Consider the following 11,949-nt stretch of genomic DNA (forward strand, 5'->3'; position numbering starts at 1 on the left):
AGGGGAGGGCGAGGTCCTCTAGCCCACTCGCACGCCTGTGGGCCCGGTGACCCAGAAGCCTCTCCCAGAGGCGAAGATGCAGGCAGGGAGGCCAGCGGGGGCACCCGACTCCCCCCAACCCCCCCGGCCGGGGTGCTGCGACCCCGACTGGGGATCCTGGGGAGGGAGGCTGGTGGGGGCCAGGACTCCCGGGTCTGAGGGAGGAAGGAGCCAGGTCTGGACTCCGGGGTCTCTCGTGAGGCTGCGGAAACGCACGTTTCTGGCATAAAGCAGCTTTATTCTGAGCAGAGGTAAAGGGCAGCCCTAACAATCAGCCACTTACCCCCGCGAAACAGACTCGGGCCCTGCTGGCTTCCCCTCTCTAGCCCGGACCTGTTCCCCAGGGCCTCGGGGTTCGGCTCGGCTACCCACTCCAGACCTTCTCTCCTCTCCGCGGCCAGGCTCCGTTTACCCCACAGCTCCTGAGCGCAGGCGGGTTCAGGAAGCCTCCTCTCAGACCCGAGAACCCCATCTTCACCCCCGCACAATTCCAGCTCGGGGACCACTCGGCCAGGCGTCTCCTCAGAGAAGTTCTGACCCGGCGGGAACAGCTGTGCTGTTAGGACCTCGCCTAATGGAGACCTCCTGCCCATTTTCTAGGCTGCGACACTGAGGTCCAGAGTGGGCACTGGGCTTGCCCGCATTCTAGAACAAATGGGGGGGGGGAAATCCTTGGCATCTCCCAGACACCAAGGCCACAAGCTTTGTCCCAGGTAAAACAGGGAGGCGGGGGGCTCTGAGTGACCGCTGTCTGACCAGCCTGGGTCAGGGCTAGAGCCATTTGGCTTTGGCTCTGGTCAGGGCCGCCCCCTGACTCCTGGCTGGGTGGCCCTGTCTGGCTGCCGGATGCCTCTGGGTTCCAACAGTTTGGAGGCAGCATCTTCAGCAAACCTCCTCCGGGTCGGGGACAGATAGCGGAGGCGGCGGCCAGGGGTGAGGGGCAGGGGGCCGCCCCAGGGCTGGGACCAGGCCAGCGGGCGGGCATCCACCTCCCCGCCAGGGGCCCCTCCAGCACCCCGTTGCCTCATCAGGGCCTTGGCTGGTGTGTCCTTGGAGCCCCAGGACTTCTTGAGCTGTGGAGGGAAAGTCAGGGAGGTGAGAGGCGGTTCTTGGGGGTCCCAGAGCCTGGGGAGAAAGAGAGCAGGGCTGGGAGGGGGGGGGCGTGGGGGAGGATGGAGAGGGTGCTTAGGGAGGAGGGAGGGGAGGAAAGAGGAGGTGGGCTGCAGGGAGATAAGTGTGGAGGGGTGGGGGGAGGTGAGAAGGCCTTCATGTCTCCAGAACCAGGAAGGAAGTGAATGGGGAGGCTGGGGACCCCCAGACCTACAGAGGAGGTGCGGAGTTGAGTCCCCATGTGCAGCTTTGCAGTAGGGAGGGGAACAGGAAGCAGCAGGCAGCTGCGTGGGGGCGGCGAATGTTTGCCAAGGGAGGTGATGCCAGGTGAGGGCGGCTCAGGACCCGGAAGAGGCGAGGACCTTGCCCTTGCCCATCCCTCTTCTCCTCTCGATCGGGACCGAGGGAGGTGATTTCGGGGACATTCATTTCTCTCTGGAGTGGCCTCAAGCTCCCACTTAAGCAGATGGGGAAACTGAGGCTCAGAGGGGTAACAGCTCAGCGGAACTGACCGCAGGTCTGCCTGCATCCAGGGACACAGAGAACGGGGGCAGGCTCTGCCAAGTGTCCAAGCAGCTGGGAAAAGGGAGGGGAGGCCCCCACGACCTCCCCAAGCCCCCTCCCCAACATGCGCAGCACACTCGAACCCAGGAAGCCAGTGAGCAGAGCATTTAAATGTTCCACCTGGGAAACAACCAGGGCTGAGATCCAGTTCCTCCCTGGTGCCTTGGTTTCCCCACCTGTGAAAGGGGTGAATGGAGAGCTGTAATCACATCCACCTCAATGGCTGTGGCAGTTCAAGGTGAAAGTGTTAGTCGCTCACTCGTGTCCAACTCTTTGCGACTCCACGGACTGTAGCCCGCCAGGCTCCTCTGTCCATGGAATTCTCCAGGCAAGAATACTGGAGTGGGTTGCCATGTCCTTCTCCAGGGGATCTTCCCAACCCAGGGATGGAAACGCGGGTCTCCTGCATTGCAGGCAGATTCAGACTGTTTGTGGCAGAGGTTACATTTAATCAACTCTGAGGAAGCACTTGGCATGGGGCCTGGAGCGTGGCAAGGTGCCCGAAAAAAGATTGTTGCTTTGACCTTGGGCAAGCGAAACTCAACCCCTCTGTTCCTCAGCTTTTCCATCCATATCCCTGAGCATTAACAGGAGTATCGCCTCACTGCCATGGGAGGAGGAGGTCAGGAAATCAAAATAAATTCCATCCGGGGACTTTATTGTAACAACGGTGATTAATCTATTTCATTTGACAGCACTGACTCCTCCTCCCAAGCAAACTGAGGATGGGGACAGTAGCTCAGCCCATGTCCCCAGTGAGAACGCTGAGGGTCAGAGAAGGAGGCTCTCAGGGTCTCTGCCCTGTGTCGCCAGTGCTCCCCTGCCCAGCACACAGTAGGGATACCGGAAGCGGACCCTGCCATCAGGAATGCAGGGAAGCAGTTTTGCTTCCCCCGCCCCAGGACCAGGCACCTGGCAGAGGCCCTCACAGGCCTCCATCCTCTTCCAGGCCTGCCACCCCGGTCTCACCTCATCGTTGTCTCCATCACTAGAGCCCGACAGGCGACTCAGGTCCCAGAGGGAGCGGCTGGGCCGGGCTGGGGGGCCGCTGGGGACCCGGGCGTGCTGTACGCTCCTCAGGATGTCACTCAGAGCCGGGCCTGGCGCGGCCGGGGTCTCCTGCCTGTCCCCCTCGAAGACTCGGCAGGCGGCCAGGCGTTGGGTCAGTGAGCCATCGGGCGGTGCTGGCGGCGACAGGGGGGCCACGGAGCAGCGGTGGGCCACGCGGTTCGGGCTGTGGGCCAGCTGCAGCCCCCCCAGGGCTCTAACAAAGGGACCCGGGGTGGGCGCGGGTGGGAGCGGCCAGGAGGCTGCATACAGCGTCCGGAACTCTCGGCTGAAGGCATCGGCGATTTCACCAGTCAGCAGGGTCACCAGGCCACGGTGCAGGCGAGAGTCACTCCATGTGAAGCTGGGGGGCACAGAGGGTGGAGGGGAGGGTCAGGATCTCCAAGCAGCCTCAGAAGTCTGGCCTGGCCCGCATCGCCCGCCCCTAGCCTGGTCTCATGGAAAGGCTGTGTGACCTCAACAAGTCCTGCAATCCCTTTGACCTCAATATGCCCCTCTGTAGAATGGGGGCAACCAGGTATCTACCCTAGAAGGCTGATGGGAAGGCATAAGCTAACATACTTAAATGATCACCTGGAATCAGACGAGTTGAAACCTGGGCTCTGCCCTGTTCCCACAGTTTCCACCTCTTGAAAGAGATGGGATTCTGACACCCTCTGGGACTCTTTGAAGACTCAGTTGCTTCCTATTCTGACTGCCACTTATTAACTGCTTGCTGTGTACCAGGCTCTGGGTGTGCCTGGTCCCTGCCTCTGTTTGCTCATTTGTCACACGGAACTAAAACACAGGAAGATTAGAGTCAGAAAATATGGGTCAGGCCCCCTGCCCAGTAGGTACTCAGCATTAAAAGTCTGGGAGTCGAGACTTCCCCAGTGGTCTAGTGGCTAAGACTCTGCACTCCCAACGCAGGGGACCTGGGTTCAATCCCTGGTTGGGGAACTAGATCCCACATGCCATAACTAAAAGACCCTGCATGCAACTAAGACCCAGCTCAGCCTAATAATGAAATTAAAAAGAAAAAGAAGCTCCACACTTGCAATGCACAGGACGTGGGTTCAATAAGTGGTCAGGGAACTAGATCCCACACGCTGCATGGCGTGGCCAAAAAAAAAAAAAAATCCCTCCAAACTATACTTCAATTAAAATAAGTAAATAAATACTTTAGAAGAGTTTAAAAAAATTAAAGCCAATGGTGAGCTGTGCCCTTACTATCCCTGTGATCACACTGGTTGTGATTTAGAGAATCAAGCCCACGTGCTGGTACACAGCAGGTGCTCAGTAAATGCTCTCTTTGGAATTAAATGAACCTGGGCTCTCCTCCTGGCTCAGGGGAACTTGGATGTGTCACGCTCCCTCCCTAAGCTTCGGTTTGCCCATTGCAAAACCAGGCTCGCCCTGATCCACGTCACCTTGCGCCTCGGCGGTACCATCGCAGCACCCGGCAGAGATGGCCACTTCGAGGCCGGGGTGACAAACGCCGGCCCAAGCATCCTTACCTCGTGGGGTGTCAGCATCCTCACTCCCCGGCAGGTCAGCGGGCCAGCCTGCCCGCTCGGATTGTGACACCCCTTCCCCACCTATGACCTCAGCCCCGGAGCGGCCAGTGGGAACCCTGGGGAGGGGGCGCATCTGTGAGGTCACCCCCATTCCGCTCCACAGAGACTCCTGTCGGGCAGCGGCCGCTGGCTCATCTCCGTCCCCGGGGGGGTTTCTGAGACCCGAGGATTCGAGAGCAGTGGTCACAACGGAGCTTGGGAGAAGGACGCGGAGCGTCGGGAACTGAGGCCACGCCGGGTGCTGGGCCTGGGAGATCAGAAGCCCCGAGGGCGAGAGGCGTGTCGTTCAGCAGTTCCGGGAGGCCCGGGAAGCCCACGGCCTGGCTGGGGCACCGCCACCGCCGCCAGGCCACCATGGTCCTCGGCTGGCTGCTGCTTCTGGTGATGGTTCTGGCCCCCAGCACGACGGGCGTCAAGGACTGTGTCTTCTGTGAGCTGACCGACTCCACGAGCTGTCCGGGCACCAGCATGCGCTGTGGCGACGACGAGGACTGCTTCACGGGCCACGGGGTGGCCCCTGGCATCGGCCCCATCATCAATAAAGGCTGCGTGCACGCCACCTCGTGCGGCCACGAGGAGCCCATCAACTACATGGGCGTCACCTACAGCCTCACCACCAACTGCTGCAATGGCCACATGTGTAACGGGGCCCCCGACCCCACGCGCGGCCGGTTGGCGGGGGCCGCTGCCAGCCTGGCGCTGGGTGTGCTGCTGCTGCTGCGACACGTGCCGTGACCGACCTGGAGGGCAGGGCCTGGGGCTGGTCTCCTGGCTGCATTGCTCCCCCTGCCCCCCACCTCCATCCCCTTCCCCCATTAAATGGCCAGAGGCCCTGGACAACCTCTCGTGGCCCTGGCCTCATCCATTCTAGGGCTGCCCACCGGAGGAGCCCGATGCTCTGGAAGCAGCCCCAGGCCCTCCAATTTAGTGATGGGGGAGCCATGTCCGACGGGTTGGACTGGACTACTGTGTTTCATTGGTTCTAAGAGGCGTTATCTTTTCAGATTTGGATCAGGATGTTTCTTTCTTTTGGTGGCACCTTAGAGTCGATGAAATATGGTTAAAAAAAAAAAAACAACCACACACACAAAAAATCAAATAATAATAAATGACAGCTGACGTTGGTGCAGCACATCTTATGCTCCGTGCCAGGCATGATTATCTTACGGAATCCCCAAGTGAAGCTGAGAACAAAGATTCTCTTCCAAAACCTCCCAGTCTCGGGAATTCCCTGGCGGTCCTGTGGTTAGGACTCCGCGCTTTCACTGCTGAGGTCCCCGGGTTCAATCCCCTGGTTGGGGAGCTGAGATCCAGCAAGCTGCAAGGCGCAGCCAAAGAAAAAAAAAACCAACGTGCCAGTCTTAATGCTAGCGGTTCTCAAAGTGTGGTCCCTGGACCAGCAACATCAGCATTAACCAGGAACTTGCTAGAAATGTCAATTCTTGGGCCCCAACCAAGGCTGGCTGAATAGAGGTGAGGCCCAGAAATCTGGGATTTATTTAACAAGTCACCCAGGTAACTCTGGGCCTGCTCAAAGTTGAAAGTCACCAGGCTAGGGCAAAGGTAATCAACTGTGCACTTCTGCCCCCGAAGGGGGGCACCTGGCAATGTCTGGAGATGGTTTGGGTTGTCATAACTGGGGAAGCCGGATGCTGCCCATATCTCCTGGGTAGGGGGCCATCCAGCCCAAGAAAGCTCCCCCGCAATACGGAATCATCCAGCCCCAAACATGAGCAGTACCTGTTTTGAGAAACTTTGCTCTAGATGCGCCATCCAGACCATCCCATTGTCTAGAGGGAGAAACTTGGGCACAGAGGGGAAGTCAGTTGCACAAAGTCACACAGCCAGTAACTTGGAGCTAGAATTTGACCCCAGGCCATCGGGCTCGGAGTCCACGTGCCCTGCGCCATGCCGTTCCCAGGAAGTAAATGCTGCTATTTTCACACTTTGCAGATGGGAAAACTGAGGTTCAGAGTAAGGGGAGGTACCAGCCAGCCCAATGTCCCAGAGCTAAGAAGTCATGGAGCCAGGTTCCAGGGTCAGTTGGCCCCCAGGGAGAGAACAGGAGGGACAGGAGATGGTCTGAGGACCGGGCCGTTTGTACACAAGCTCTGATTTTTGCATCCTTGCGTGCGTGCTAAGTCGCTTCAGTCGTGTCCGACTCTGTATGACACTATGGAGTGTAGCCTGCCAGGTTCCTCTGTCCATGGGATTCTCCAGATGAAAACACTGCCATGGGTTGCCATGCCCTCCTCCAGGGGACCACCCCGACCCAGGGATGGAACCCACGTCTCTTATGACTCCTGCATGGGCTGGCCGGTTCTTTACCCCTGCGCCACCTGGGAAGCCCTCTGATTTTTGCACAGATGCTCAAAGAGGTGGAGACAGCCACCCAAAGCAGAGCTTGGACTCCAGTCCGGGTTCCCCTGGCATGGGAGCTCCCACACACCAGGAGCCCAGTCCCCAGGCCACAACGCCACCCGGCGGGAGGTTCAGTGCCAGCCTGTTCTGCTACAAGACCCCTCCTCTCCCGGGCAGGGGTGGGTACAGACCCATCTTACAGAGGAGGAAAGAGAGTCTGGGGAAGGGCATGCCCCACTGCCGGCTAAAGGGGAGCTGGGGACCGGAGGCCGGGCGGTGGGGGGTCGGGGGCGCCGCACCTGTAGGATCCTGAGATGACCCGCTCGGCGTCCAGCAGCACGAACTTCTCCCGCAAGTTGCCGCTCACCTGCCGACGCCAGCGGCTCTGGAAACTGCATCCCCGCACGACTCGGATGTCTAGGTTCTGCGGTGGGAGGGCACGCCCTTGCTCAAGCTGACCCTCCCCTCCCCCATGACCTCCACCCGGTGCCCTCCCTCCAGGCTGCTCCTACCTGGGTGGCCCATGGGAGGGTCTGTCCCAGTTTCCCCAGGGGTCTCCTGTGGATAGTCTTAACTTTGACGGACCCCACGGGAAGGCTCACCCCAGCTGCCCCACCCCCATGCCCTGGGCATCAGATCTCAGGGGACACTCTCAGCCAGCATCCACCTTGATGACCCAGCACCCCCTGGAAGGGTCTGCCCCCCGCTGCTTCCACCCCAGTGCCAGGGAATTGGGGTGTCACCCTCCAGCCACCTGGCCCCTACCTCAGTGGCCCAGGGGTTGACCCCCAGCTGCTGGGCCAGCGTCAGAAAGGCGGGCAGCTGCTGACAGTCCAGGAGCAGGTAGACAGGCACCCAGCGGCAAGTGGCAGCCTCCACCAGGTCCAAAAGCAGGTCTGGGTCAGTGAAGATGTCCATGACCACGGCCACCAGCTGAGGGGTGGGGAGAGGGGCTGTGGGTGGAGCCTGGGGCTTGGGGGGCACATTCCGGGGGTGAGGTCCTCCAGAGCGTTTATTGGTCCAGGCTCCGTGGGACATTCAGGGAAGCTGAGGGGGGAGACCCCGAGACACGTACTACTGTTCATACAGCGCCTATATGTGAACTGACTCAAAGGACAGGAGTTTGAGCAAACCCCAGGAGACAGCGGAGGACAAAGAGCCTGGCGTGCCGCAGTCCATGGGGTCGCAGAGTCGGACACGACGGAGCGACTGAACAACAACGATGTGTGAATCAGAAGCAAACAGGCTTTCTGGAGCCCCTCCACCTCTAACTGCTGGAAAACTGTCATAAAGCACACGTCTGCAGCAGTACCCCTGGGCTTTGACACTACATGGCTGCCAGGCTCCAGGGCTCGGTGGGCTGGAGGCCCTTCACTGGGGGCAGCTGCACACCTGGTCCTTGGGTGGGATAACCTGCCAGGCCTCCAAGGTGAGCTCTGGGGACAGGGAAATGCTGAGGAGCCTGGAGCTGGCAGGCAGAAAAAGGTGGTGGTGTTGAACCCTGAGTCACTGGCCAGACGGCCTTGGTTCAAAGCCCCACTCGGCTACTTAAAAGGCAAGGGACAGCCTGCCATGCCTCACTTTCCCTGTCTCCTCAGTGGGTACATGAAGCCCAACCTCATAGGACCCTCCTTGGGATTAGGTGGGTTAAGCCATAAAAAAACACTTAGCGTGGCAGTAGAGACATAAAAAAGTTGTTATAGAATGGGCCGTCCAAGGGGCTGCAGGGCAGACATTTTCAGTTCAGTCGCTCAGTCGTGTCCAACTCTTAGCGACCCCATGGACTGCAGCACGCCAGGCTTCCCTGTCCATCACCAACTCCCCGAGCTTGCTCAAACTCATTTGGGCCCCCCTGAAGGAGGATAAGGGCTTCCCTGATAGCTCAGCTGGTAAAGAATCTGCCTGCAGTGCAAAAGACCCTGGTTCAATTCTTGGGTGAGGAAGTTCCCCTGGAGAAGGGATGGGTTACCCACCCCAGTGTTCTTGGGCTTCCCTGGTGGCTCAGAGGGTAAAGAATCCACCTGCAGTGTGGGAGGCCTGGGTTCTATCCCTGGGTTGGGAAGATCCCCTAGAGGAATAAGTGGCAACCCACTCCAGTATTCTTGCTTGGACAAGAATGCCCACAGACAAGAGGGGCCTGTGGGCTACAGTCCATAGGGTCACAAAGAGTTGGACACGACTGAGTGACTAAGCGAGGCACAAAGGAGGATAAAGACATCTACCCTGGCCGTGGGGGTGGGGTTGAGTAAGTGACTGAGGTGTGCGGTCATACTTAGGTCCAAGAGGCATGGATGCCTGAGGCACCCAGGTCTTAGGGAGAGAGTGGGAATCCACAGATCTAAGAGGGTAAGGGTGAGATCGGGGCTGTGTGGAGGCCTGGATCCTGGGAAGTGTGGGCACGCGCGGTCCAGAATGCTGGGCTCCCAAGTGATATTTCCTCACGCCCACATCTGGGGGCTGACCCGTGAGGATGGCCAAGTCTTGGGGAGGGACCCCCTGCGGCTCCCACCTTCTGGGCGGCCCGAATCTCCTGATGCACCAGCTCCTTGAGGGATGGCTGGCCCTCGCCAGGCGGCTGGGTGTACAGCTGGGCCCGGGTGATCCCTTTCCAGGCTGAGTCTTCTGGCCAGCCCAGGCGCAGCACGGGCACCGCCTCCTCTGACCGTCCCGGCCAGTAGGTCAGGCTGCCCGAGACCCCGTGGGTGGCGTCGGCTCCCTCTGCTGCCCCGCCAGGCTCAGGCTTCGCAGCTGTCCAGTCCTCAGCCGCTGCCACCAGGCCCCGGAGCTCCTCTCTGCCCAGGAAGGGCCGCAGCCCCTCGCGCCGCAGGCAGGCCTCGAACGCCTCCACGCCCTCGCCCAGCAGAGTCTCCAGCGCCAGTCGCTGGCCCTCGGAGTACAGGAAGCCAGGGCTGGCCTCAGTCTGGGGTAGTCCCCCGGGCCCTGGCTCCGATCCTTCCAGTGCTGCCAGCTGGGAGGCTGCCATCTTGCCGTTTGGCGGGGAGGATGGTGAGGCTGGATGTCCGGAGGGCTTGGCCGTCTCTGGACACCGAGCATCTAGAGGTCTCCAGAGAGGCAGACTCCGTGTGGCCGTGCAACGCCACCCGCACAGCCCTCAGTCCCGACGGCTCGTCGTCCTGACGATCAGACTGCCCAAATGAGGGACCGCCCAGAGCGTGGCGTTGCTCAGACCAACAGCCCGCTGGCCACCTGAGCTTCCTGCCAGACTCCGATGGTCTGGCAGAGCCCACGAGTGGCCCCCTGCGTGTCGGTCAGGATGACCGCCTGACCCTGTCTGCAGCCACCCAGCTCTGCTTCCTGACACGCCAGCCCCCCTCCAGCCCCGCTGGCGACACGAGGCTCCAGCTGACCCTGCCTCTGGCTCAGGCTGACTCTCCCGCCAGGCAACAGGCTGTATGTTTGTCTCTGAGCATCCAAACGTCCCTAGCTAAAGGCAGAGTGGGCTGCCCAGTTGCCCCTGGCAGATAGCACACCTAACTGACCCTCTCTGGCTGTCTCTTTGACGGTACAGAAGACATGGATCGCTTCCAGCTGACAATCTCAACATCTGACCGCCCAGTGGAGCAACCAGCAGGCTCCGACGGAATGGATGGAATGTTTCTCCCGACAACCAGCCGCCTGACTCACCGGTCCTCACTGGCCGACCCTCCCGGAATCCTTCTCTGTGAACCGCCCCTCTCAGCCATGGGAGGGTGCACACCAGCCCTAAGTCTTGGCATCACCTTTCCCAGCTGGGGAACTCAGTCTGTCTCCTCTGCAGGGTGAAGACCCTGCTCCCTGAGTGTTTGCACCCACTCAGGCTGCGGCGGGGGTGGGTGCCCTCTCTACGGAGTTTCGTTACAATGGAATCAGCCCATTCAGACTAATGGCTGGATCAACTAGCCCGGTTCCTAAGACCACTGATCCGGCCCTCTGAGTGATCTCAGGCCCACTCCAGCCAGGATTTCTGCCTTAACCCCACTGCCTCCGGCCAGCGGACTGTCCACTTATTCCAGGATGACCACTCTGCATCCCTCCCAAGCTGCCCCTTTGACAATTCTGACTCAACCTCTGCTCAGTGGACCTCCCTGATCCCTAACAAGAAGCCCCCTCTCCAGTACCCAGTCGGCTCCCCTCCGCCAGACCACAGCAAACCAGCCCTGCAAAGAGAAGAGGAATGAAGCCAGACCAGTCCCTCTCCCTCCAGTCCTCCCCAGACCCCCATCTCTCCCAGGTCTCCATCCCCTTCCTCTCCTCTTGCCTTTCTGGAGGTCAGATCAGGGGCCTGGAGACCTCCTTTATTCCTGTGGTTCTTCCGGCCGGCCGGCCTGCCTTATTCATCAGGTTTCTTCCTGGGATCCGGGGAACCCAGCCCCTTGTGCAAATACAGGGGGAGGGCCATCACAGGCCCCTGGAAGTCTAGGGTGTGGGACCAAAGGGAAGGTCCCAGCGGCCCGCCAGACTTCGGCTTCGGGGGCGGGAGCTCACATCACCTGTTCCCACACACCCTCTCCCTGTGTCCCAACTCATTTCTATTTCCTGGTCCAAGCCCTGCCAGCCATCCCTAACATGGAGATCCCTGAAGGGAGCACTGGTCCTTTAAGAGTAGGTGTGGCTGGTTCAAAAACGAAGCAGGTGTCATTAACACTAGACACCTGGGAAGGAGGTGGGGCTTCAGCCTTAAGTGGCTGCTAGGTCCCAAAGGTGCAGCAGGGTCCGAGGGCGCCAACAGGGTTAGGGTGGGCACCGCAGACACTCAGGCCCCTGCAGACTCTGCCCCCCACAGCACATTAAGGGGCTCATCCCAGAGGCTGGTCTACATAGAGGGGCTGTCACTGAGTCACTATGTCCCACTTCTTGCAACCCCATGAACCTCAGTATGCCGTGCTTCCCCGTCCTTCACCACCTCCCAGTTTGTTCAGATTCATGTCCATGGAGTCGGTGATGCCATCCAACCATCTCATCCTCCGTCGCCCCCTTCTCTTCCTGCCCTCAATCTTTCCCAGCATCAGGGTTTTTTCCAATCAGCCATTCACATCAGATGGCCAAAGTATTGGAGTTTCAGCTTCAGCATCAGCCCTTCCAATGAATATTCAGGGATGAGTGACTGGTTTGATATCCTTGCTATCCAAGAGACTCTCAAGAGTCTTCTCCAGCACAACTCAAAAGCATCAATTCTTCTCAGCACTCAGCCTTCATGGTCCAACTCTACATTCATACACGACTACTGTAAAAACCATGGAAGTCGCTCAGT

The 11,949-nt window shown here is 59.6% G+C and overlaps 2 protein-coding genes and 1 non-coding gene across 3 annotated transcripts; 2 read left to right on the forward strand and 1 right to left on the reverse strand.

The window, feature by feature from the left end:
• Positions 1 to 256: 256 nt before the first annotated feature.
• Positions 257 to 10,469, reverse strand: FAM83E (family with sequence similarity 83 member E). Its single transcript, XM_069552365.1, has 5 exons — positions 9,208 to 10,469; positions 7,464 to 7,631; positions 6,998 to 7,122; positions 2,683 to 3,124; positions 257 to 1,112 (listed from the first exon to the last, which is right to left on the reverse strand). Exons 1-5 carry the CDS (start codon positions 9,679 to 9,681, stop codon positions 837 to 839), a joined length of 1,485 nt encoding a protein of 494 aa, XP_069408466.1. The 5' UTR covers positions 9,682 to 10,469; the 3' UTR covers positions 257 to 836.
• On the forward strand, positions 3,648 to 3,720 carry TRNAG-CCC (transfer RNA glycine (anticodon CCC)). Its single transcript has one exon. It is a non-coding gene; the product is annotated as a tRNA-Gly (tRNA).
• Positions 4,692 to 5,072, forward strand: SPACA4 (sperm acrosome associated 4). Its single transcript, XM_069549924.1, has one exon. The coding sequence runs from the start codon at positions 4,692 to 4,694 to the stop codon at positions 5,070 to 5,072; it is 381 nt and encodes a 126-aa protein (XP_069406025.1).
• Positions 10,470 to 11,949: the final 1,480 nt, after the last annotated feature.

Source organism: Ovis canadensis, chromosome 14 (assembly GCF_042477335.2).
Source record: "Ovis canadensis isolate MfBH-ARS-UI-01 breed Bighorn chromosome 14, ARS-UI_OviCan_v2, whole genome shotgun sequence".
Classification (NCBI taxonomy): Eukaryota; Metazoa; Chordata; class Mammalia; order Artiodactyla; family Bovidae; genus Ovis; species Ovis canadensis.

Bases quoted from the DNA above. Each gene is read 5' to 3' on its own strand.
- SPACA4 (XM_069549924.1), top strand. From the start codon at position 4,692: ATGGTCCTCGGCTGGCTGCTGCTTCTGGTGATGGTTCTGGCCCCCAGC.
- FAM83E (XM_069552365.1), bottom strand. From the start codon at position 9,681: ATGGCAGCCTCCCAGCTGGCAGCACTGGAAGGATCGGAGCCAGGGCCC. The intron at 7,123-7,463 runs GTAGGGGCCAGG...CTCCCACCGCAG, and splicing joins TCAACCCCTGGGCCACTGAG to AACCTAGACATCCGAGTCGT. The intron at 1,113-2,682 runs GTGAGACCGGGG...TTCCCTCCACAG, and splicing joins GTGATGGAGACAACGATGAG to CTCAAGAAGTCCTGGGGCTC.